The sequence below is a fragment of the Lethenteron reissneri genome, chromosome 33, assembly GCF_015708825.2.
Source record: "Lethenteron reissneri isolate LAM-NWPU_2019-01 chromosome 33, ASM1570882v1, whole genome shotgun sequence".
Classification (NCBI taxonomy): domain Eukaryota; kingdom Metazoa; phylum Chordata; class Hyperoartia; order Petromyzontiformes; family Petromyzontidae; genus Lethenteron; species Lethenteron reissneri.
This window is the reverse complement of record NC_083811.1, coordinates 8,843,346-8,869,724: the sequence shown is the minus strand read 5'-3', so window position 1 is coordinate 8,869,724 and position 26,379 is coordinate 8,843,346. Positions and strand designations below refer to the sequence as shown.

General features: G+C 50.8%; 2 protein-coding genes across 2 annotated transcripts; both read left to right on the top strand.

The window, feature by feature from the left end:
- The first annotated feature begins 13 nt into the window (after positions 1-13).
- LOC133350314 (beta-parvin-like) lies at positions 14-26,358 on the top strand. The gene is made up of 13 exons (XM_061564525.1): positions 14-142; positions 807-878; positions 1,554-1,624; positions 3,618-3,720; positions 3,976-4,119; positions 4,868-4,983; positions 5,924-5,979; positions 8,596-8,624; positions 8,754-8,815; positions 12,166-12,234; positions 22,401-22,502; positions 22,851-22,923; positions 24,201-26,358. Exons 2-13 carry the CDS (start codon positions 812-814, stop codon positions 24,299-24,301), a joined length of 993 nt encoding a protein of 330 aa, XP_061420509.1. The 5' UTR covers positions 14-142; positions 807-811; the 3' UTR covers positions 24,302-26,358.
- On the top strand, positions 13,821-20,178 carry LOC133350312 (uncharacterized). The gene is made up of 2 exons (XM_061564522.1): positions 13,821-15,274; positions 20,058-20,178. The coding sequence occupies exons 1-2, from the start codon at positions 14,000-14,002 to the stop codon at positions 20,067-20,069; spliced, it is 1,287 nt and encodes a 428-aa protein (XP_061420506.1). The 5' UTR covers positions 13,821-13,999; the 3' UTR covers positions 20,070-20,178.
- Positions 26,359-26,379: the final 21 nt, after the last annotated feature.

The following is a 26,379-nucleotide window of genomic DNA, read 5'->3' as shown; positions in this document are numbered from 1 at the left end:
CTGTGCGAGCGCGCGGGTGTCACCGCCTGGGCACTGGCGTCACGGCACCGATGACACATTCAGGCTACGGGCGCTCTTTCGCAGCAAAGCAAATAACATAAACTTGTCCGTCGCCGCAACCCTTCGGGTAATATTAAGAGAGGTAAGCGTTATTTTTCGCACGGAACTATGTCAGGCTTATGCATTGTCGAGGGAATATGGACGTAGCAAGAGAATAATGCCGGATACTGAGAACAGGCACGGATAGTCGATGTCGAACAGTGAGAGTCGGGGAAAGGAAATGTTGCACTGTGTGATACCGATGCTTGAGACGGCATTCTACTCGTGGGTGTGGCATTAGTATGTTTCGTAAAGCGAGTGCCAGCAATCAGTTGTGTTTCACAAGGTGTGAAATGTGGTGGCCTCTGCTGTATTTTGTGAGTAGCCAAGTGTTGGGTAGACCACATCAATAGTTGCGTTAATATTTACCCAGATCCAGAAAACACATTTTTATATACCGCCTTGAGAGGGCCCCACATAGAGCCCTTGAGAGAAGATGTGAATTATGTTGATAAGATACAAAGGAGATGCAATTAGGACTGTGGAGATGCCACCGGTGCAGAGCAGATTGAGTCCAGGGACACTGAGGGTAAGATGGGGGAATGTGTTAGAAAGAGATGTGGGATGCGACCAGAGAAGAGGCAGAGAATAGAAGCACATGGAGAGAGAAACCGATCAGCCAACCCCATGCAGTCATGGGACTTTTGGCTTAGGAAAGGAACATGCCAATTCGAGTGCTTTCTAATGAATGTTGTGTGAATGCTCAGAGACCATGGCCACGAGTCTGAACGTGTCGGATGTCATGAAAGATCTACAACTTGATGAAGACTGCGATCTGGGTATGAAGATAAATGGGGTCAGATTCAAGTCTTGAAAAATGTTTATTTACATCGGATTTGTAGCGAGAATGTAGCAATGTGTCCGTTACCAATATTTAGACAAATTGCAAAGGCAATGGATGTGTTTTCGTCTTTTTATGTGACCCATATAGTTCATCTGCACTCCACAGCTCCAGTTTTTTTTACACATGTATATTTCTAAAAACGCAGGAGCTCTAGAGGTATAGTCTTGTATTATTCTAAACCCACTACTCTAAATGTACATGCACAGCTCTTTGCCAATTCAATGCTGAATGAGGGCCTCCCTACTCAACTTGTACTGACCAGCGTCAAGGTTGGTCAAATACACTGTCGTATCGGCACGTAAGTTAAAAGCAACATCAGCAGGGCGTGGAAGTCCCCAGGTTTTATGCTTTCCCTCGCCACACTAAAACATAATTTGGAGTTCGCCAAACATCCTAAGGCTGATGAAAAAAGGCCGAAGGCTCAGTTGAGCATTTATTGGGCAAATGAAAGAATCGACTTATAATTGTAACATTTAAAATAAGTTGTCTAAACAAAGACAACACTTTGTTAATACAGTGAACAGGAATATAAAAAATGTGGTTATTGATTAAGAAAAATTAAACCAGCATTTTGTGGTGCTCTTCCCCACCCCCCGGCCCGCCACTTCAGACGAAAATGAGACGACACTGGTGATACAGCCCATCGTGTATCGGGATGAAAAGTTTCTCCAGCTGTCTGAGGTGCACACTCCAACTCGGTGGTCGATCGGACCTCTGCCTGAGTCAAACCAGTTCCCACATTCATCTTCAGGACCCCTCTTCGTGTTTCCGTTTATCGAAGCTCTTTCCAAACTGCATGTTTCTCTCCCCACTTTACGCTGACAGCATTTGAAAGTTTCATGATATAGTTGTGTGTTTTTTTTTCATCACATCTCATTTAGAGTTAAAATACAAGCCGCTCCTGTAAGATGTTTGATGCCATCAAATTGTGTTGCCATAATTGCACGTGACCTTCGCGATCGCGGTGTGCCCTGGTTTTGGGTTTATGTCCACAAAACGGTCAATTCGCTCACAAAACCATTCCCGCTCTCCGTCAAGTGAACAGTGCAGTTTGGGAGCATTCGCTGACCGCAAGTGTAACTCCCAGGTGGCATGAAACATTTAAAATAATCACATTGTAGGCGACCAGGTGGCTCAGAGGTCGGGATACTGAGCTGGCATTGCTGAGATCCTGGGTTGGAATCCAGGCAGGCACCTGTGATTAAGCCGGCTTCTCAAGCATACTAAGTTCATGGCCTCTGCTAGGTGCCCAATAATATCATTGCACACACATTTTGGTTTTGCACTTAATTTGGTGAAATTCCAGCTCTGAGAGATAACAAAAAATATCAACTTTACTGTCATGTGACGAACATTACTCTCTGAGGCAGACCCGGTGGGGACAGTAATACCGGGTTCTGTGTTGACCAGAGTTTACGTGAAGGGAGCTTTTCGGTAGTTATGTGATATCTGCCAATCTCAAGCAAATAGCTGCATTGCTTTGCAAGAGGTCCGAATTGATACTTCGTCCCATGACACAATGCTTGGATAAAATTGCAGGAAAATATTTTTTAAAACATAAAAAAACAAAGTCCGAACAATGAAGGTATGGGTATCCGTGTAATGGGCAAGGAATTTGGAATTTAAGCGCCGCTCTATGGTCACAATATTAGACTAAAATCCGCGTGTTTCAGACAACAGGGGTAGGCAGCTGAACGTCCAGTGCCATTGCTCTTGTCAGACCTGGTGAGGGATAAGCAACCTCTGGTGGGTCTTGTGTGTGTGTGTGCTGTTTAATGTACAGCGCTGCTGTGGATTACATTAGGAGAGTTCAGTGTTATGGCTGGTAGATTAGCTGCTGGTTCCAGGCTCCGTGGAGGCGAGATGAGTGATAGTGCCTGCGCCACTGGCCAGACCACCGGCAGACATTTCAACCACAAGGACCATACCAAATCCCAGAGAAGGGGAGAATTGGCTGTGGTGAAATGGTGCAGTCCACTGGTCACTTCCTACTTTCTGCTTGCAATAAACTGCTTTGTTGCAACGGTTTTTTTAAATGTAATATATAATGAGCCTCCTCTTTATGGTGCATTACAAGTGGTTACATTTTGAGAAATACGTCACTTTGATTTGGTTTTACAAAAGCTAAATTGTTGTATTTTCTTTCATGTATAAATAACTACTGCCTCTGGGTGATCTTGTTACTTCCGAAGGGCTCCCGAAATTTCTAGTTTTTTTTTTTTAAAAGGACTCAACATGAATAAAAACAAAAACATTCCACGTATTTTATCTGGTAATGTTAGCACCAATTTTAGAGGTCCCTCTCCCCACCTGCCTTTGATCTGCCACTGGCTTCATTAACACAGTGCAAAGTTGCGTACAAAATCTACTCAAACATTTTCTATTAATAGGCATTGCATGTGTGTGCTACATCTCACTTCCCGAACACAAACCCACAACCGTTACGCTACCATGCCACATGAGTAAAACTCCATGCTCTTAATCATTGTTGTTGTTCCTTTGAGGGTTTAAATGTTTTCCTTTAACATTATTTTGTCCTTTTCTAAAATCATAATTGTGTGTTTATTCGTGTAGCCTTCAAATATTTCTCTTAGGTTTGTCTTGAGATATTTGTGCTGTTTGTGTATGCCGTGTGAATCTGCATCGCATCCGCTGTCTCCCCTGTCACTCGCAGGCTCTGCTGGCCTGGGTGAACTGCACCCTGCGAGAGGAGAACGTTAAAGTCCGCTCCGTCAAGGACGACTTCTTCGATGGGCTGGTGCTCCAGCATCTCCTGGGTAAGTGACTAGTCGAGCAGACGGACAGAAATCCATGCGTCTGCATTGAACCTGCCCTACTGGACATCTGCTAGGCCGCACGTCTTGGTAGAGGTGGACGCACCCATGGTGTGACTATGGTTGATAAACCCCGATGTCTAGAGAGATAAGTGTGAGCATGGTTGGCTACGTACGGTGCGAAAGAAGTTCAACATACGCACATGAAAGTACCCAGTGGAAATCACACCGTTCACCGCACCACCTCTCGCTCTGCAGAAAAGCTGGGCCACGTGAAGCTCGACGTGCCGGAGATTGCGCTCTCCGAGGAAATCCAGAACCACAAACTCAACCTCATCCTGCAGAACCTCGACCAGCAGCTATGTGCCCAGGATCCAAGCAAAGTCAAGTGGACTGTCAAGTGTGAGTGGAGACACCGGATCCGTGAGCGGTGATTGTGCCCGATGAGAACGTATATTTGGTTGGCGGGCAGAACATGCCCTTGACTATTCATTAATTTATGTATTACCAACAAAGTGCCAAATGCAGTGCATAATACATTTTTGCACGATGTTATGGAATATCAGCCAGGCTTCATGCCCAGCCAGGCTCATTCATTCATCATCACGATCCATAGGCAGATCGCCGGTAGGTGTTCACTGCACATTTGGTAATTTCTTTCCACTCTCCCTTGTGTTGTGCCACTATGCTCAAGTCGTGCACATATTTCTGGCACCAATCTATTTTGTCGCCAATCCATTGTGTGTTAGGCCTTCGTCTCGGTTCCTTCCATTTTTCCGTACAACACGGTTTAAATATTCCTGTTGTTGTCCATCCTAAATGCCAGCCATGTGTTTATTATCGTGGATACGTGATGTGTCTAAACCTTCACCCATTCCTTTCTTGGGTATCGCAGCAATATTTTCAGGAGCTAAATGTCGAGGTCTGCTGGCCACGGGAGGGCATCAGGAGAGCGTCTGTGTAGTTTTTTGCTGTTCCTACTCCATTGAAGTAGCGCAGGCAACAGAGGTTTACTACGCGGTCCTTAGTTTGGGTCGCATGGCTGCAGTTGCACCTATCCGCACCTGCCTTGCCGAAATGGAATGTTTTACTCTTAAGTCAGTGATTGATGCACATATTTGTGACGATGCAATGGCTGTTTCCCGTGCAGCGATCCACAGCAAGAACACCCTCGCCACCATGCACCTGCTCATTCGCATGGTGCAACATTTCTCCCCCAAAGTCCTCCTGCCCCACGGAGTCTCGGTCAAAGCCTACCTGCTGGAGGTGAGGTCGCATCTCGCTTAAGAACGAATCGATGATTTTCAAATACATTTTCTGCGACAGTTTTTTTTACACGAAGAATAACGCGGAGAAATTTGAACATGGGATAAATCCTCGAGGCTCCCAGCGCTGCAGGTTGTTCGACCTCAGTCTAGTCTCGCAAAAATACGAGTCCGGTATGAGTAGGTTGCATTGCCTACCCAGTGTTTTATTTGTCATAAACTATAAACTAAACAATTTTTTAATTTTACCAAAAAAGGCCCCCTGAGATATATAGCTCTTTTTCAGAACGCCACAAATGATAGCCCAACGAAGTGGCTCATCACGTGGAAATGTATAGCACCCGAATACTCGAAATACTCCAAAATAATGCCACGGTCAGAGGAGAATAGTAACTGCTTGCATTCAATCCTTACACGTAGGCCTGTCCATCTCCCCATGTATCTGTGTGGGTGTGTCGATGTATGTATGGATGTACGTAGATGTGTGTGTGTGTCTTTGTGTCAATGTTCGTGTGCCATTGTGTCTATCCACACACATCTATGAGTGACACACCTGGGAAATATGGTAATTCACATCTTGAACGGAGATCAATATCTCACCAAACTCACCGCAGCTCCAGTCTCCGTTCTTCTGTCTTGTTCAATTCCGATTTGCCTATTCTAGGTTATCAAAAATAATCATTCGCATATATGAACAGGCACATTTAATTTAGTAGCTCACCTTCATAGGAGCCTGCCACACTGGTAAAATACCAAAAATAATTTCCAGGACCATTTGCTTAACAGGGTATAATTACAGCAACTTATGAAAGCCGAATGCGCACTCATCACCTGCTGAAATTTAGTTACATTTTTTATAAAGAAACGATACGATAATGTCTCAAAAATGTAATGCGATCGTCAAGCTCACGATAATCCCACGTTTGTTCTGTGCGGTTCAGAAAGGCAAAGACACACTGAAGGCCGAGCAGGTTATGGAAGAGCTGACTCCAAATCAGTGAGGCAAACGCACGATCTCACGCACGCACACAACCCACAGGAGTGGGCCTAGGGATGCCGATTCTGAGGTACAAATATACTGAAGCATTATGAGACATCTCCGTTACCAGTGGCAAAATATAGTAGTAGGTTTTTACCCTTTCAACTGGTACAAAAACTGACACCTTTATACAAGGCATCATGTTTGCAATAACCACAACACAAGCAGTCAAAATGCAAACAAAAAGAAACAACTCTGACGATGATAATGATATGCACTGTCCTTGAAGTTGATTGGTCCACACCCGAGACAGCTTTTATTAGAGCCTAGTCTCCATTGGTGTTGGACCAGATGATGCCAAAAGGCGTACAACTCAAAGACAGCGCACTATCAGAGTATTGAGAGCTTGGGGTAAGCATTTACACTATGAGACATCTCCTTTACCAGTGGCAAAATATAGTAGTAGGTTTTTACCCTTTCAACTGGTACAAAAACTGACACCTTTATGTGGTTATTGCAAACATGATGCCTTGTATAAAGGTGTCAGTTTTTGTACCAGTTGAAAGGGTAAAAACCTACTACTATACTGAAGCATTTTAACACGCAGTAGGCTTTCGCGATCAATATCATCCATAACACAGGGTTTTTTTTGGTGGGTTACGCGATCTAACCCAAAACAATTTGATGGATAAATTTCGATTTAAAGCTTTCGTGACTGCAGGGATTCATCGTCTTGGTTCTTTCGGTAAAGTCACGTAGAAGGAAATAAATAAAATAATAAAAATAAAACATAATATAATTATTCTCACGACGTTTTGGCCACAACGCAAGCAGCCGTCTTCAGGTGGAGAACAGGTCTGTCAAGTAGACAGTGTCTGACTTATGTTTTATTTTTATTATTTGACAGAGTCTGACTCTGTCTACTTGACACACCTGTTCTCCACCTGAAGACGGCTGCTTGCGTTGTGGCCGAAACGTCGTGAGAATAATTTAATTATGTTTTATTTTTATTATTTTAGGTCTGTCAAGTAGACAGAGTCTGACTGTCTACTTGACAGACCTGTTCTCTACCTGAAGACGGCTGCTTGCGTTGTGGCCGAAACGTCGTGAGAATAATTTAATTATGTTTTATTTTTATTATTTTATTAATTTCCTTCTACGTGACTTTACCGAAAGAACCAAGACGGTGAATTTGATGGATACTGAGGCATTCCACGGGATCGAGCGGTGTTCTTCATTGCAAGGCCCCCGGGGGCTACTGGCGGTCCCTGGTGGCCTTGAGTGCGGCCCCTGACATGCGGCCCCCGTCAATACACAAACACCCCGCAGCATCATCGTGCTGCTCTCAAACCCAAATGGCTTCAAATGTGTGGCGGCCCTCGATGTCTTACCGGCGCAAGTAGCCCCCTTCTGAATAATTGTGAAGGGGCCGTCCATAAATGACGTCACGCACCTAGGGGGGCGGGGGGGTCAGATTTTTGTGACGATGTGTGACGAGGGGGGGGCGGTTGAGAAATGTGGCTTCACATAAAAATGCGCAACTTTAAAACAGGTCCCTGCGGGGTGGGCTGGTAGGAACGAACAAATACGATACGAAGGGAGAGTTTGAGGCCTAGTTCTAGGCTTTAGGCCTAGCTGTAGGCTTTAGGCCGCTGTGAGTTAATTTTTAATTTAAATGTTTTAATTAAAAACTATCTCAGGGAATTATAAGGGAATGTTACACTTGTTTAGCCAGGAAAGCCTCACTGAGTCTAAAGGTTTTTGTAGGGTCCTGCCAAGTGTTTGCAGTAGGGGGCGATGTTGCTACACCTAATCGGACATCGGACGGACGGACGATATAATCTATTGTAGGCTGGTTCACTTCGTTCCTACCAGTATAAATATAGAATTGTTATAACAACACTAATTGTTATAACAACACTCCTACAACATCAGAGTGCAGCGCCACATTAAATACGCACTACAATGACAATAGTTTAACGCGATTTGAAGCATGTTTTATTTTCAAAATGGAAATATGGTTTGGGGGGGGGGGGCAGAGCTTTGTGACGTCATATTTGAGGGGGGGGGTCTGACTTTTTGTGACGCCGTGTGACGAGAGGGGGGGGGGGTCAAAATCGTCCAAAATCGCGTGACGTCATTTATGGACGGCCCCGAAGAACACTGTGGTAGAGAATATCACTCACGATCAGGGGAGAGTGAGTGGGGAACTCCCCGTGTATGCATTGCCTTGAGTGGTGTATGATAATTGTGCAACGGAGAAAAACAAAGACGTTGAATGTCCTGGGAACGCTTACGGGTTTCCCAGGAGAGCTACCTCACACAGAGGATGCTGCTGGGAAAACCAGGAGAGGTGGCGAGCCAAGGCGTGTCATAGACCTGACACAGCCCAGGGGCAATCATGCTCACGGAATGGACGATGTGTTTGAGAAGAATGGCTGACAAGGAAAGATGCACATTGTGCTCTGGACATTCGTTAGAGTAGGTGTGCATCGTGTAATGGTCCTGTAGACGTTCACATACCTGACCTTTTCACGTATCCACCCATAGCTCAGTCCTCACAGAGCCAGATATGCGACGTATCACGTGTCGTGAATGGAGTTGCTAATTAAATTGTCTCGTTTCGTTTACAAGGTTGCAAGTAGAGAGAGAGTGCCAGAACAGTGAGTCATACATTGACAGTCGTACACAAAGAGCACCGCTTGCATTTATTTACAAAATCCCATTATTATTATTGCTCCTTTAAAATTGTTTCGATGAACACAACTTTAATTTCCACAAATATCTTCCAGGCGACAATCCCATCGACGTCATTTTCAGAGTCTCGCCGGAAAAAGTGCCTCAGGTTGAACAGGTAAATCAATCAATCTCTTTGAATTGTCGTGGCAGTTGATGTAAAAGGGGGTCTACATTTACACATTTATTTCTTGCAACATTCGGGGGGTGGCGCGGTGGCGCAGTGGTTAGCACTGCGCTGCTCAATGAACCTGGAGATCTTCGGTTCAATTGGCTGCGGCTCACATCTCTCCCCACCACGACTTCCCAGCCCTCCTCACTCTCCGTTATGATCAAGCTCTGACAGTCCCCGACTTACGAGCGGATTCCGTTCGTAAGTCGAGGACTGTCGGTGTGGTTAAACAACTCCAATGACTGACATGGCGTGCATAGTTGTGTGGGTGGACTAGAAAAGGGCTGGATACTCTGAATAATATATTTCCATCACCGCATACACAACCGGGCTTCAGAAAATGCTACCGAACTCAAGAATTGACCAGTGGGTGGCGTTACACACCCAAAGCTACATCTTAAATAAGGCTAGTCGCCAGGCACGCCATTCCCGTGTCTAAAAATCCCTTCAAAGCCAACCCCATAGCGTCTGGGTGGCGGGCGGGGGGGAAGGTGGGTGGGGGGGAAGGTGGGGGTAAGGTGGGTGGGGGGAAGTGGGGAGAAGGTGGGTGGGGGGAAGTGGGGAGTGGAAAGGTGGGTGGGGGGGGAAGGTGGGTGGGGGGGGGGAAGGTGGGTGGGGGGGGAAGGTGGGTGGGGGGGGAAGGTGGGTGGGGGGGGAAGGTGGGTGGGGGGGAAGGTGGGTGGGTTGGGAAGGTGGGTGGGGGGGAAGGTGGGTGGGGGGGAAGGTGGGTGGGGGGGAAGGTGGGTGGGGGGGAAGGTGGGTGGGGGGGGAAGGTGGGTGGGGGGGGGAGGTAGGTGGGGGGGGAAGGTGGGTGGGGGGGGAAGGTGGGTGGGGGGGGAAGGTGGGTGGGGGGGGGAGGTGGGTGGGGGGGGGAAGGTGGGTGGGGGGGGAAGGTGGGTGGGGGGGGAAGGTGGGTGGGGGGGGAAGGTGGGTGGGGGGGGAAGGTGGGTGGGGGGGGGGAAGGTGGGTGGGGGGAAGGTGGGTGGGGGGGAGGTGGGTGGGGGGATGGTGGGTGGGGGGAAGTGTGAGCACCTGGAGGAAGCCGACCTCCCCCCCCCCACTACTGAAGGCTCAGGGCACCTTTTAAATTCTTATCGTCAAAGTCAAGAGAATGTTGGGTGGTCAGAGCTGGACGAAATGCGACATTTTAGTCCGATCGAGTATTGGGCATCAGAGGCGTTGCACCAACACGTCTGGGCGAGAGCTCGGTCGAGCATGGTGGATGATAGACAAAAGGAGATTGTCGTTACTCATTCTATTTTCGCGTGCCACATTTGCTTCGAGTTTGTTTAACATTGGCTGTGGCGTGCCCACCCCCCCAGCTCCGTCAGGAGTGTTTGTATTGCCACCCCCACTCCACCACTGAACAAGGAAGGTCATGTTACGCGGTTGATTATGAAAGTTATTTGTTGGCATTACAAAAGTGTCTGTTGACAGAAGATGTTGAGAACACTTTTAGAAACGTGTTGAAGCTTTGATATATTATGCAGCATCTCTCTCTCGCCGTTGAGGCTATTACAACAGAGAAGCAGATAAAAGCCAACGAAAAATGTTCAGCAGGGGCGTGGGCCTTACCGTTGCTGAGGTGTGGTTGAGATTTGTCGCGGTCGATTGTATTATGAAAAAAATCCAACAGTATCCTGACAGCAACAGACAGAAATGCATGAAAATTTAAGTAGGTTAACATTATATTCTTGGTTCTTTCGGTAAAGTCACGTAGAAGGGAAACAATAAAATAATAAAAAAATATATTAAAAAAATATTTTTTATATATTGTATTATTATTATAGAATATGGATCTCTGCAATCACGAAAGCTTTAAATCAAAATTTAGGTTAACATTGCTTTATACATGGTACAGATTGTAAGTTTTGAAATAGAATGTGATAATGAAATCATATCATTAGCTAATTCGGTATGGGTACCATTTTTTTAGCGTGAGGCTATCATGAAGGCGCTCTGTTTCACACCCAAGTATGGTATTCTTTACCTGAGGACGGCTGCTTGCGTTGTGGCCGAAACGTCGTGAGAATTATTTTATTATGTTTTATTTTTATTATTTTATTATTTCCCTTCTACGTGACTTTACCGAAAGAACCAAGAAGATGAATCCCTGCAGTCACGAAAGCTTTACATCGAAATTTCACATCATTGCGCTTCACGAACAAGTGCGCAAACACCCAAATGTGCATGGTATTGCCGTAGTTTTACAGTCGGAGGTGATGTCGCTATGTGTTTTTTTTTCAATTAGAAAATTTGCGAGTAACTTTTTACATTTGTGTCGTGACGCTGGCGCACATGGCCTGCTCTTGTTCGAATAACGTCGCGGGATCTTTAACGTCCGCTGTGCAGTAGATGGCACGTGTTTGGTCAGTACACCTGGGAAGTATTAACCAGGGCTGCCGCTCAGCTCAAACCTCGAACCTCTGTAATGAGCAGCAGATGTGCTACCGCTCGTCCATGTCACTGCCCTGTATTCAGCAAAGACTTGTCATGAAGTTTGGACAATTTTCTATTTGATGAGTTTTTGGCATGTGTAAGGCAACGGGAGTACTTGGAGAAAATCGAGGTATTCAAGGAGATAAAGGTCAAAGATCCACGCAGATGGATTCCATAAATAATGACTTCCACCTTTGTGATTAAACAGTGGTGGTGATTTTAATTAGTCCTTATGTGTAAAACACAGTGCGCTTTATGTAAAACAATACCCATTGCACAGAGACGCCAGAGCAGATATTGGGTTTTGGGTCAATTGGTGAACTTTAAAGTTCGTGAACACCACGAGATCTGAACCCTACCCTCCTGCCTCATCAAACATGACCCACACGGGGGTGGCACGAAGCCTAGAGCAGACCAAGCCAAACGTTCAGAGCCCAAGCAGCTGAAAGGGCCCAAAATGAATGCAAACAAAAAAACGGTCGAACCAAATATGAGATCAATTTGAAATCCTAATGAACAGAAAAATCATACTCTATTAACATTTACAAAGCGAATTAATCCTTCTCATCCCTATCTTGTGTACATCTCCCTTCTGTAATAATAACTCAAACTTAGTTTTTTTGCATACATCTCTCGAATATCAACACTACATCCGTGTCTCATCTGTATCTCTCTTCTTTAATCTAACTCTATCTCTTCTGTCTCGTCGCTAGGTGTTTATAAATCCAAAGCCCCCCCCCCCTCATCCCATGAATAATTTCTACTTAGGGCCCTCCAAGAGGCCAGAACAACCACTGCAAAATCCCACAGTGAGTCCAATCCCTTGCCTGCGATGACCAGCTAAGGTGTGTCTTCAGATGCTGCTCGCCTTCGCAAACGGTCACCTATCCGGGCTGCATCTCGACATCACGGACCTCGTCACTCAGGTGAGATGTCCAGCAGGGGCGAGAGAGCATTGTATGTACAGTAGTACATATGTACATTGAACTTCTTTCGCACCGTACGTAGCCAACCGCGCTAACCGGAGGTGCGGGGGAAGGCCAATAAACTAAACACAAGAAGCAGTTCTCAAGAAGTGAATTTTCAATCTCGATCTAAAAGTGCATCGGTCCAGTGGCTTCCTAATATCAGAAGGAAGAGCGTTCCAGACGGCCGCAGAAGCGCATCTGAAAGCGCACGATGCGTTGACCGTCTATGTTCAATGGCTCGTCAAAAGCCACAGCGAGGATGACCAGAGTTCACGTGATGGTTTATGCTCCTTCGTGTGTTCACCATCAGTGTTCGATGGCTAGGAAGTTTGCACGGCCACCCAGAAGCAGTGCCAACAGGGGCAATACTGTCTGCCCCGGGCCTCGCACAAAACAGCGAGAGGCATGTGGACGGTGAAATAAGGAGGTCCCGCATAGAATTCTGGTCCCTGTCCTCCAGGAACCTCTGGGTGGGCGCCACGGTGGAGAGATATTAACTCCCACGTCTGGTATGCAAGGAGGTCTCGTGGGTTCGATCCCGACCCTGATGATGCCCGTATATTTGAGGTTTGCATGTTCTCCCCGTGGTCGCGTGGATTGTTCTCCGGGTTTTTCCCTCCACATTTAGAAACATGCGTTTAGAGTGTTGGGCTGCGAAATATGAACACGTGATAAGCCACTTCGTTGAACTATCGTTTCTGAAAAAGAGCTGTATAGCTCAGTGGACCTTACCTGGTAAAATTAAATACAGTTTAGTTTTGTTATTTTCTGTTATTTTCTTTGAACCTATCTACGTGACTTTACCGAAAGACCCAAAGAATATAGTTTAGTTTCTAGTTTAGGGGCGGCTCTGAGCGTCATTTTTTTCAGGAGTCTGTACATATTGTTGGGTGTTATGTTGTGGTGGTGTTTGAGAATTGAATGATATTGTTAAACACCTGTTCTACTGTCACGCGTACACAGCACTTTTCCAAATCCACTGCAGGATGATGGCATTTCCGTGCCGTGTGGGTTGTAGGGGTTACTTAACCACACATCACAACACTGCTCTGTGGTGATTGGTGAAGGCTGGGCACATAGATGTGACTACAGAACCATGATAGATGGGCGCAATGGAAATCTGATTGTTTAAGCATAAATATTGTTTTCCTCTGCCTAGTTAAATTATATAGAATAAATTTATAATTTATTTATTTATTGCATATTGAATTTGAATCATCCTCACCTACCATCGTTGCAGGACAGTCATGTAAGAAAACACCGGAGTAAGTTATTCTCAAGTTACTACACAGACATGGAAGAGAAAGATTCCAAATGGTCCTTTGGCAAGTGTGAGGCTTTATATTTATTTTAAGAGTCAGTGGCCGATGTCACTTTTTGACGGGTATTTATTTATGTGATTCTGTGCAAGCGCCCGTGTGTGTGTGCACGTGTGTGCGGGTGCCTTTGTATGTCTGGGTCTGTGCACGTATGATTGATTGTCCGTGTGCCTGTATGTATGTGTAGGGGTGTCAGGGGAAGGATTCCCACCAATAGATGGGTTAGTGGGAGGGGTGATCGAAGAGATATAAGGAGAGAACGGGCGGGAAGAGGGGGCCTTTGGCGGGAACGAGATTGGGACGGCTGGGGGACAGGTGTGGATGGAAGGAAAAGAATAAAGGACGAGACCCCTGCAATCTGGTGTCGGCTCCTACTTTACATCTGGTGGCAGCGGTGGGATCTCATGGCTACAAAGAAAAATCCCCGCGGGAAAGAGCCAAGGGAGGAGGAAGCAGGGGCCGGGGATCCTTCCCATCCCGGGCAACAAGGGGGCCTGCTATCAGAAGCAGCAGCAGGGGGCCCGGATCGCCTGGAGGACACCATGGAGGACCGCATGGCCCGCGTGGAGAGGGCACTCCAGGAGCTCCTACAGAGGCTCCCTATGGGGGACCCGCCAGCACCGGGACCCCCACCCCCACGCGTACTACGGGAGGAGAGGCCACGGGACCCGGAGGCCGACCAGCCGGCCGGGCAACCAACCTCGTCACGCCAGCCGCCGCCGGTCCCGCCAAAACCCCCAGGGCTAACCACCCAACACGGAGAGCAGGTGGCCGGACGGCCGCGTCGGCTGGGGCCCGTCGACAAGTTCGTGGCTGAGGAAGAAGACTGGGAGGAGTTTGTCCGCCGATTCGAGGCTGCCTTCCACGCTCTCGAGTGGACAGACGAAGAGGCACTACGAGCGCTGCCATCCGTTCTGGGCAAGGAAGCACTCGCCTCTTACACCTCCCTTCCCTCGCACAGCAAGACCACGCTACAGGCGGCCTACGAGGCTTTGGGGGAGATCTATTGCCCGGCGGAAGGGGCCTTTAAACGGTTCCAGGATCGCCAGCGAGGGGCTAAAGAATCCCCTTTATCCTACAGGGGTGCACTGCTCGTGTTGGCGAGGAGAGCTTTCCCTCGCCTGGCTGAAGAAGCGCTCGAGGATCTCGTGGTCGAGCACCTCATCGCCTACGCTTGCCGCGCCGGCGTTGTAATGCCCGTGGTGACGCCGGGGGAACGCACCTCGCTGTGGGCTGCCCGGACCATCCAAGCCCACGAGCAGGTCATGGGCCGGGCGCCACCCGTGGGCCCGGTAGCTGGCGCGGCGGGGGGGAACAGCCGAGCCGTTGCCGCGGCACTACTGGGTCCAGCGACACCAACCGCCGAACCTGCACCGTCGCCACAGGCTGCCTGTGGAGCAGCTGGGGACGGACCCCCGACGTCTGAGACGGAGCCATCGCTACGGGAGGTGTACGCGGCGATCCGGGGACTGGCGGAGCAGAGGGACCAGGGGCGCGACCAACCGCCGCGTCGCTGGCAGCCGCCTCTACAACATCGCGCCGAGCCCCCCCGACGGAACGCCCCGTGGGTCTGCCACCGTTGTGGTCGAGAGGGGCATGTGGCGAGGGGGTGCCGCACAGAGCCGGAGGCCGCCAACGTTACCTGGAACCCGCCGGGGCCGAACGCCGACAGGATCCAGGCGAGTGACGCCTTCCCGCCCGGCCTCTCGGTCGGGCCGAGCAATTATAATTCCGACGCCGCGAACTTACCGGGAGTCTCCTCGGGGTGGGCGCCGTCGGTGTCGTTCCCCGGTCCCCATTGTCCGGGTCGGGGGAAGGGAATCGCGCCGGGGATAGCGCCGGGGCCTGGGATTGCGTCGCGACCAGGGGTGGCGTCGCGACCCGGAGTGGCGTCGCGAACGGACGTGACGTTGCATCCGGGAGTGACGTCGCGGCCAGGAGTGGTGTCGCGGATCGCGCCGGGAATTGCGCCGGGGCCGTGGACCACGTCGGGGATCGCGCCGGGGCCGGAGACCGCGTCGGGAGTCGCGCCGGGGCCGGAGACCGCGTCGGGAGTCGCGCCGGGGCCGGAAGGGACGTCGCGGGCGGACGTGACGTCGCGGGCGGAGGTGACGTCGCGGGCGGAGGTGACGTCGCGGGCGGGCGTGGTTTCACCGGCGGGCGTGACGTCGCGGGCGGGCGTGACGTCCCGGGCGGGCGTGACGTCGCGGGCGGGCGTGACGTCGCGGGCGGGCGTGACGTCGCGGGCGGGCGTGACGTCGCGGGCGGGCGTGACGTCGCGGGCGAGCGTGACGTCGCCGGCGGGCGTGACGTCACCAATTGCCTGCGACGCCGGCGAGTTGCCAGGGGCAACGGCCCGGGGGCGGAGGCAGCCCACAAGATTGACAGTGCGCCCTGAAGCAGTTCCACGGGCTGCCTCACCACCGCTTTGCGGCAGATTGAGACGGAACCAGGGGGACCACGCCCCCGTGACAAAGGGAAGGGAGGGGAGAAGGGAGGGGCTCACGGGAAGGCCCACCCCCCAGTCCCCACTGCCCCCTACAATGGGGGGGGCCCCCCACACCACAAGGGGGGCCCATCCTACGTCACCAAAGGGGGGCAATTTGCACCACACAGAGAGCCCAGCCCGCAACCCAGGGGTAAGCCCACACTATGTAACAAGGGCGCGTTCACCCTGCTGCGACGCACTCCAAAGGGAGGAACCCCATCTTCAGTCCATTCACATCCATCCCCCATCATTTCACCATGCACCACAGGATAACGAGACGCCGCCTGGTCAGTGGCCGGACTCAGCCACACAATGGAGGAAGCTGGCAAGGCGGGTGGTAGCGGCCACGTCAGGAACCTCGGTCCTGGTCGGTGAAATCGCGGGAGTGTCGGCACGTATCTTGGTTGATACGGGGGCATCAGCCACGATCATCTCGAGCACCATGCACGAGATGCTGCCGGATAAAATCCGACCTTTAGTCCCCGTCAAGACAACGTTCATTGCAGCAAATGGAGGCAGCATGGGCTTCCTGGGCCAGGTTGAAGCCCCGATACAGATTGGGCAGCTTTCGGTAGCAGGACCCATCCTTGTCTCCGCAACATTGCCCGTACCCTGCCTGTTGGGGACGGACTTTCTGAGGCGGATGCCAATGAAAATCGATCTGGCCAATGGGCGGGTGGAAGTCCAGGGAACGCATCTCCATTTCCTAAAGGCGGAGGGAGCCAGCCGGGGAGTACCCTACGTGCAGGCTCTGGTCAGTAAGTCTGTCTCCATTCCCCCGGCAGCCCAGATGCTGATTCCGCTGCAATATCGGTCTCCCCTCGTGACAGCCCGACCAGACTCACCCATCCTGGTGTCTCCGGCATCAGCTGCCATGGATCGCCATGCGCTGGTGGGGGCCGAAACTATTGTACAGAGGAACCAGCATCTGTTCATTCAGGTGCTGAACATCTCCGATAGAACAGCGACGGTGCAGGAGGGAACAGTTCTGGCCCACGTTAGTCCCTTGTCACTAGGAGCCCCAGGGACAAAGCCCGAGCTTGTAGGCAGCATCAGCCAGTCCGAGGACAGAGGGGCCGAATCGTGGATGGACCAGCTGGCGGGGCCTGAGCCGGGATTGCCGCCCGACCAGAAACAGCAGCTGCACTCATTATTGCATGAGTTCTCGGACGTGTTCAGCCGGGGACCGTTCGACCTAGGGCGCACAAATCTGTCGCAGCACCACATTAACACGGGAGATGCCGCACCCCTGCGCCAAAACACATATAGAATGAGCCCAATGGAAAAAGGGCACATTCAACAAGCGGTGCAGGAGATGCTGCGGGCCGACATAATTTCTCCATCCTCGAGTCCCTGGGGGGCACCGGTGGTCCTAGTCAAGAAGTCAGACGGGTCACTGAGATTCTGTGTGGACTTCCGACGCCTCAATGCCGTCACGCTGGCCGACGCATATCCCCTACCACGTATTGACGACTCATTGGATGCACTGGCGGGAGCAAAATTTTTCAGTACGCTGGATTTATTGTCCGGGTTCTGGCAGGTCCCACTAGACGCGGACTCCCGGCCTAAAACAGCGTTCCGGACACCACAGGGCCTGTTCGAGTTCAACTGCCTGCCTATGGGCCTCCAGACTGCGCCGGCGACGTTCCAACGCATAATGGAGTTGGCCTTAGCAGGCCTCCAATGGGAAACGTGCCTCATCTACCTGGATGACGTCATTGTCTTCAGCCGATCATTCGAGGAACACATTGACCGATTACGTCAGGTATTCCTGCGGTTCCGGAACGCGAACTTGAAGCTCAAGCCGTCGAAGTGCCACCTTATGCAGTCGTCGGTACGCTACTTGGGCCACGTCGTCAGTGAGTCTGGAGTGGCTACAGACCCGGAAAAGACGGCCTGCGTGAGGGCCTGGGCTGTTCCCACAACGGTTCCAGAGGTACGCCGGTTTGTGGGTTTCGTTTCTTATTACCGCCGGTTCGTACCCAACTTCGCAACCATTGCCAAGCCCTTGCACGTGTTGACGGCGAAGAACCAGAGGTTTTATTGGGGCCCTCTGGAGGAAGAGGCATTCCAGCAGCTGCGCTCACGTCTGACAGATGCACCACCATTGGCTTTTCCGGATTTTGGCCTCCCCTTTATCCTGGACACGGACGCCAGCGATGTGGGCATCGGCAGTGTTTTGTCGCAAGTCCAGCAGGGTCGCGAGGTGGTTATCGCCTATGGTAGTCGCGTGCTTTCATCAGCGGAGCAGCGCTACTGCGTCACACGTAGGGAACTCCTGGCAGTCGTTCACTTCGTGCAGCAATTTCGACCCTACCTGTATGGTCGCAAATTTACGGTCCGCACTGACCACGCGGCCTTGCAGTATTCGCTCCGCATCGACCAGCCTTCGGGCCAGCTGGCCAGATGGATAGAGCGCCTGCAGGAGTACAGGTACCAAGTAGTGCATCGCAAAGGGACCAGACATGCCAACGCAGACGCATTGTCCCGACTGGCGCCCCAGGGCCCTTGTGCATGCACCACAGGCGGGGCACGCTGCAAGGAGGCGAGGCCGGAGGGGACAGTCATCGCTCCCGTACGCACGGCGGAGGACGCACAGGGTGAGGTCCAGCTGACCGACCACGACCTGGGGCTGACCTTGGACGATTGGCGACGGCTACAGCTGGAGGAAGCCCCACTGCGAACGCTACGCGCCTCAGCAGAGGCAGGGGGGGAGGAGTACATCGTATGGGAGGACCTCCTCATGCGATGGGACCCGACAGGGCGCCGACGATGCCTGGTAGTTCCGGAGTCGCTGCGTCAACAATTGGTTATGGACGTACACGGCCGCCAGCTGCTGCACCTGGCGGGGCGGAAGACACTGTACACATTACAGAGTCGGTACTTTTGGCCAGGTATGACCGCTGATGTGCATCGATGGGTCGCTACCTGCGTCGAATGTGCGCGGCGAAAGCCGCCACCCCGGGTAAGCCGGGCGCCCCTACAGCCCATCACGGTGACCAGGGTCAACGAATTGGTTGCGTTGGACATCCTGGGACCACTGCCGGTCACGCCACGGGGAAATAAATACCTGTTGGTCGGAGTCGAGTACTGCACGAGGTGGCCGATGGCGTGGGCCCTCCCGGACCAAACGGCACAGACCATCGCCGATGCCTTCGTGGGAGGCTATGTCCTTGATAAGGGGGCACCGGAGCGGTTGCTCACGGATCAGGGCAGGAATTTCTCCTCACAGCTATTGAAGGACGTCTGCTCTATCCTGGGCACTAAAAAGGTCCGAACATCTCCGTATCATCCCCAGACCGATGGGATGGTAGAGCGGCTTAACCGCACCATAGCGGCCATGCTGTCCCAAGTGGTGGACGAAAACCATTCCGACTGGGACCTCCACATTCCATCTGTCTTAGCGGCGTACAGGGTGGCCCCACACGCGGCGACGGGGTTCTCGCCGTTTTTCCTGATGTACGGACGGGATCCCGTTCCGCCTATTGAGGTGCAGTTGACGGACATTCCCGCAAGAGCCGACGCATGGCCGAAGGCACTAAAGACCTCCCTCATTTATTTGAGAGAGGCCCGCCAAGCAGCCGAGGCCGCATCGGCCACGAGCCAAGAGAGTAATGTACGGATACGGGAGAGGACAGTGACAGCCAAGCCCTTCAAAGTCGGGGACCAGGCATGGCTACACTGTCCTCAGGTGCCGGTTGGCCTCTCACCAAAGCTGCACCGACCCTGGAAAGGGCCGGTCGAGGTCATTAAAGCACTCCGACCGCAGTGCGTCCAGGTCCAACTGGGTAAGCGACGATGGTTTGTACACCCCACCCGCCTTAAGCCATACATCTCTCCACCGTCATCTTCACCAACATCACCACCAACATCACTGCCAACATCATCATCATCCCTACCCAGGCCAAGGTCGCCGACCACCACGCACCGACCGGCAGGGGGTTCGGTGCCCTGTGTTCCCTTGTCACCTACAGCACCCCATGTGAGGCCTGACGGAGCGGCGGCACGAGCGGGGGCCGGAGAGACAGCGGCGCCGGGCAAGGCGACACCAGCACCACCGAACCAGGGACCGCGACGAGAGGGCCTTCGAAGGAGGGGGCCGCCACGGTCATCTGCTGCCTGTGGATGTCCGGGCTGTTACGGGATGCTGGCTGGAGACCTGGGCAGGCCGCGCAATTGATTTCGTTGTGTTATGTTGCATTGTATGGTTGTGGGGGGGGTAAGGGCTGTCGTCACTGTCAGTGGGGGGAGGCATGGGGAGATTTAAATGGTCCATGGGGGAGGCAGAACCGAGGACGGTTATTTTTTTCTCCGGGGGGGGGGGTGATGTAGGGGTGTCAGGGGAAGGATTCCCACCAATAGATGGGTTAGTGGGAGGGGTGATCGAAGAGATATAAGGAGAGAACGGGCGGGAAGAGGGGGCCTTTGGCGGGAACGAGATTGGGACGGCTGGGGGACAGGTGTGGATGGAAGGAAAAGAATAAAGGACGAGACCCCTGCAATCTGGTGTCGGCTCCTACTTTACATATGTACTGTATATATTTGGTTCTGTGTATGTGTGTCTGCCCACTGACCTGCCATTCTTCCACTGCAGGAGTGGGCGTCCACCTCGGATCCAATTCAAATCACAATAGCCTGGTCTTGGCTAGCCGATAAACCTTGCAAGCAAAAATGTCACCATCGCTTGCAGCTGGGGTTGCCATCGTAGTCCCCTCCTCCCGATGCCGGGGGGAAATGGGTGAGGTCCAGGACTCTGACTCATGCGGCTGCCTTGGCCCAGCACCTGCTTGGGTGCTTTGTCATCAATTATAATCCGCCCACCACACCCATCCCTCCTCCACTCTTCACGAGTGATGGGATAGTTGTGGAGAGAATGGAGACGTTTCCATACCAGGGCAGTGTGCTTATGGCCAGCTCCAGTTTGGCAGCGGAGGTCTCACTCAGAATTAGTAGAGCGGCATCATTTTTTCATCAGCTGCATAACGCTGTATGGAAGCTACCTGGCTTATCGTTCCGTATGGAACTCCGGGTCTTCTCAGTCACCGTTATACCCTCCATTATTTATGCTTGCGAAACGAGGAGTTCTTTAAAGGAACATCTGTGCCAGTTTGAAACATTCAGGCTACCCTGCATATGATCCCTCCTGTGGTTTAATCTGACTTGATTGTGCTAGCTCACACATCCTTAAAAGATCTGGACACAGTACCATCAGTGAGCTCCTCCGGTAGGCGAGGCTACGTTGCCTGGGTCACGTAGCCCGCGTTCCCAGTCACCGCATGCCCAAGCAGCTTCTGTTTTGTCGGATAGAGGGGGCTAAATGGGCGCGGAACAGGCTCGAGAAGAGGTGGACTGATGTGGTACACGAGGATGGGGAGCTGGGTGGACTTGCCGATGACTGGTGCCAGCAGTGCAAAATCAGCCTCTGTGGAGGAGGCTCGCGTGAAGGACGCTGTCGGCGAGTTGGAGAATGTCGCCCTTCAACAACAACAGCGTGCAGAGGAAAAACAAACACAACAACGAGCAGAGCGCCGGGCGGCTTGAACGCAGCGAGTTGGCACAGTGGAGGTCACAGGTGGTGCATCTGCCAGTCAGCTCAGTCAGTCAACCCACGGCGCCTAGGTCTGTCCCGTGACCTCCTGCCAACGAGCCTTCGACAATCTACGTGGCTTCAAGGTGCACCTAGCCTGGCACAAGCACCGTGGTGACATCACCACCAATTAACGGTGAACAGCAATCAGTTGTTAGTGGTGTCTGCGAGGCAGTGTAGTAGTTCGCACACTGATTTCCGAACCCGGCGTCGCAAGTTCGATTCCCACTCGAGGTCAACATCGGTTGAGAAAAACGAACCAGACCTGGGCCTCCCCTAGGTCCGCTCAGCCTTAAATGAGTACCTGGTGTTGTGCATTAAACATCACCATTGTGGAGACAAAGGCAGCTGGGCGTGGTGCTGCCTGTGGGCCACACACACACCCTCGTGTGCTGTGTTGGCCTTCATAGGTGCTGCTCGCTAACAGCAATTGCCCCAACAGTCTGTTAAGGCAATACGGGAGATCTTTGTCTTTGTGTGTATGTCTGCGTATATTTGTGTTTTTATATGATTACTTTTATATGTGTGTGTGTGCATGTGTGTCTGTGTCTCAGTCAGTCAACCCACGGCACCTGGGTCTGTCTCGTGACCTCCTGCCAGCGGGCGTTAGACGCTTCACGTGGCTTTAAAGTGCACCTAGCCTGACACAAGCGCCCTGGTGATGTCACCGCCACTTAGTGGCGAATGGCGGTTGTTGTTGTTACGTTGGTGCGACCGTGTCCACATCAAGTTTGCAGATGGAGTGATGCTGGTGCTACTGCTTGGCCAGCTGAGCGGGTACTTTGTCCCTCTCCACAGCTACTACCTGAGCCCCGAGTCAAGAGAGCAAAAGGTGACATTTCTCACTGTGTGGGCCAGTCAGAAATTCAACAAATCATGTCCACATACAGCGAATCATTGTTTTAGCCACATGGTTGGTGATATCTCAGTCGAGTGATTCGTTTGCTTTCAAGAAAGGTTATATGGGTGTCGTTTCCTGGGGCAAATATCAAATATTGAAATGTTTATGACATGAAGTCGTTCTGTTCGTACTTTATAAGAGGAACGTAATTCTTCACATTGTGAGCGATTCGAAAAATGGTCACATTTCGGGGTCACAGCTCCGTAAGGAAAAATCCAATGTTCTGCTTTGTTTTTGCTCTCTTGTTTGTGCATATTTCCTCGTGTGTTACTACCGCAGGTGCACAACGTGAAACTGGCACTGGAACTCATGGAAGACGACGGGAACCCAATGTCACCCGTTCAGCCGGAAGGTAACGCAAGCAGGGCCACACGTTGAAGCACGGAACACACAAACGCTTTGCGTTCGGTGACTTGGAGAGCCGAACGCCCTTTCGGAAACCTTTTTTGTTCTTCTTGGTTCTTTCGGTAAAGTCACGTAGAAGGGAAATAATAAATAATAAAAATAAAACATATAAAATAGTTCTCACGACGTTTCGGCCACAACTGCAAGCAGCCGTCCTCAGGTGAAGAACAGGTCTGTCGGAAAGACAGTGTCTGTTTTCTTCCACGTGAGGAATACTGTCCTTAAAGTGGAATTGGCCAAACATAGTCGAGTCCATTTATATGTGGTTAACATGCGGTGCCTTTCTGGCACAAATCTGACACGCAAAGCTAAAACATCCCAATGAAGAGTTTTGCGATGTATACATCACATTGTTGTTATTATTAATCCGTGTAAAAAAGTGCAAAGGCATAGATAATTCAGTTGAGATTGCCTTCCACTATAAAATCTCACCTTCACCTACACGTACTCTGGCCAGAGATTAATTCGAGCTGGATCTGTCCAGGCCATCACACCACGACGTCCAGAATACCTCTCAATTTGACTGCAGCTACAAACGACGTGGGCACTCCCAGTCTACCAGTGACCAAGAAAATGATTCAGTGAGAAGTTAAGCTCCCGATGGTCGGGGCGATCACAGCACTTGCTTGGTATTCGAGTCTCCAAGAATGAGCATTGCCATATTCTTAGGTTTTTTTCGGTAAAGTCACGTAGGTAAAACATTTAAATTAATAAAAGTAAAATAAAAAATAAAATAATAAAAATCACGACGTTTCGGAGGCAACACAAGCTTCCGTCTTCAGGTGGAAACGTCACAACACGATAGCTGTATCAAGTCACAGATGGGTTTACAGACAAGTCACTTGATATAGCTATCGTGCTGTGACGGTTCCACCTGAAGACGGAAGCTTGTGTTGCCTCCGAAACGTCGTGATTTTTATTTTATTTTTTATTTTACTTTTATTAATTTAAAATTTTTACCTACGTGACTTAACCGAAAAAAACCTAAGAATATGAATCCATGCAGTCACGAAAGCTTCAAATCTAGAATGGGCATTGCCCTAAATTTTCACGTGGGCCTCAGGCAAACGGATGGAGGTCTCCACCTCGGATGTGCGTTGGCCGGGGCGACTCGAGTCTTTTCGCCGAGTTGCACCCACCCCTCCTCACGTTGGGAGAAGCAACTCTCTCTCTCTCTCTCCGCTGTCCCACGGCGAGCCGTCACGAGCTAGTCTCTCCCTGCAGAGATCGTGGACGTCGATGCCAAAGCCGCCATGAAGATTCTCTACGTTCTCTACAACAAGCACAAGACCTCGAGCATCGCGTCTCAACCCCAGCCCTCGTGACTCCTCCAGCAGCCACGGCGCCCTCTCGCGATCACCTCATTAAGTCGCCTGCTCGCTGCACGCACCCGATGTTTGGTAATCGCGCAATGTGGTTTAGGGAATTCTGTGGCCGGGGTTACCGCGGCGTCTGAATGCCATCACCCAGACACACCGGTGGAGGATAGGTGCTTGGAGCCATCATCTGGTGGTGTGCTTGTGTAGTTGTCTGTGTGTGTGCTTGTGTGGGGAGCGGTAGTGTAGCAGTTAGCGTGCTGCACTATGAACCTGGCGACCCGGGTTCGATTCCCACTCACGGCCAATACCAGTGGCGATTATCTCAGCCTCAAATGAGTATCTCATGCAATGTGTGAACTTCGCCACTAGGGAGACAAAGGCGGCCGGGCATGGTGCTGGCCACCCACCCAGGGGTGGCCCGGGATTGCCTAGTTCGCCGAGTTAAATGGGGCGCCAAATTCGAGGGGGAAAAATACAAATGATGAAAATACAAATAAAAAAATGAAGATGTCATTATTTCAATTCCCGTGCGTGTACAGAGGGAATATGAATTATAATTCACTTCTCAACATCTCTGAGAATGTATTGGTCAGACGGACGGACGTACAAAACGTAATAAGTACGCCTCTGTTTAAAAAAAAGATACGCTTAAAAAACACACACTAAACGTAAAAAATTAACCCGTAAAAACAAAGTTTTTCACTATAAATCCTTTATATGCGTCGCGGCTAGAGTCCTCTCGTCCTCTGGCTTGAGATGGCTGCCACCTATGGGTCAGATGATTGCCTGCCACCATTAAGCAATTGGTAATTAAATATAATATTTTTTTCCCTAAAAAGTGTAAAGTTATGTAAAAAAAAATTCACGAAAATTAATTGTCACGCACAACGAGTCTGTGTGCAAAATGTCAGCTCGCTTGGATCACGGGAAGTGGGTTAAAAACGACCGAAAGATTTGCACGGTCGTAAGCGCGCAAGCAAGCAAGCAAGTGAACTTAATATGAAGGATTTAAAAAGGGTCGAAATGTTTCCCAGTTTGCCAAACACCCCTCAGCCTGGAGCTGCCCTCGTGCTGTGGGGGTGTGGGGGTGGGGACTGCGCGCTTCGCCCAGGGAGCCAGTTGCGGGCAGAAGCTCGTCCAAGGCCGCCCTGACACCCACCGCCCTCGTGTGCCACCGTGCCGGCCTTCATAGGCGCTCGCTAACAGCACTTGTAAGCCACCGAACAGCATCCAGTACTGTGTGGAGCGCTTGGTGTGTGTGCGTGACGTGAGGGGAGCGGTGGTCCTGGGCCTCCCCAAGGTCGGCTCGGCCTTAAATGGGTACCTGGTGGGGCTGTGTTAAACATCGGCATCGGAGACACAAAGGTGGCCGGCCGGACGAGGCGCTGGCTACCCCCTCGTGTGCCACCGTGCCGGCCTTCATAGGCGCTCGCGAACAGCACTTGCCCCAGCAGACTGTTCAGGCGATACGCTGTGGTAACCCCGACACTGTGTGTTGTCGTTGAACGTGTGATTCGTGCGTGGCTATTCAGGGCACAACGCACACTTTTGACGCATGACACAGTTTATTGCGCCTTCTACGCGACACGCGGGACAACACAGCACGTCAAATAACAGATACGACCACTCGATTCCAGTCTACGTGTGTTTTCTTCTCGGTTACAAATCATATAAGCTATTTCTCAATTATCACCAATAATGTTATTTTTTTTACAACAAAAAGCAATATAAGCAGAATATCCCCAAAAGACGGTATACAACTCTATATTTACATCACGTAGCCCTCTGACTAATAATAAGAAAACAAATTGAAAATACTACAAACAAATCAAACGAGAATTTATCCTAAAAATATATTTAACAATAAATGCCTTGGGTTTTTTTTGGACCAGCCTGGTACAGTCTCATTAGGTTCTGGAATATAATGCATAACATGTACGTCATCTAAGTAACCACAAAACCAGTGTGGTAGTTGACACGGCTTCTACAACAGACACATACTAAGTGTCAATAGATACACGTAGGAACTGCGCTTTTAAAAAAAGAAGTGATTTAGTAACAACTAAATTACATGTCAATTATAT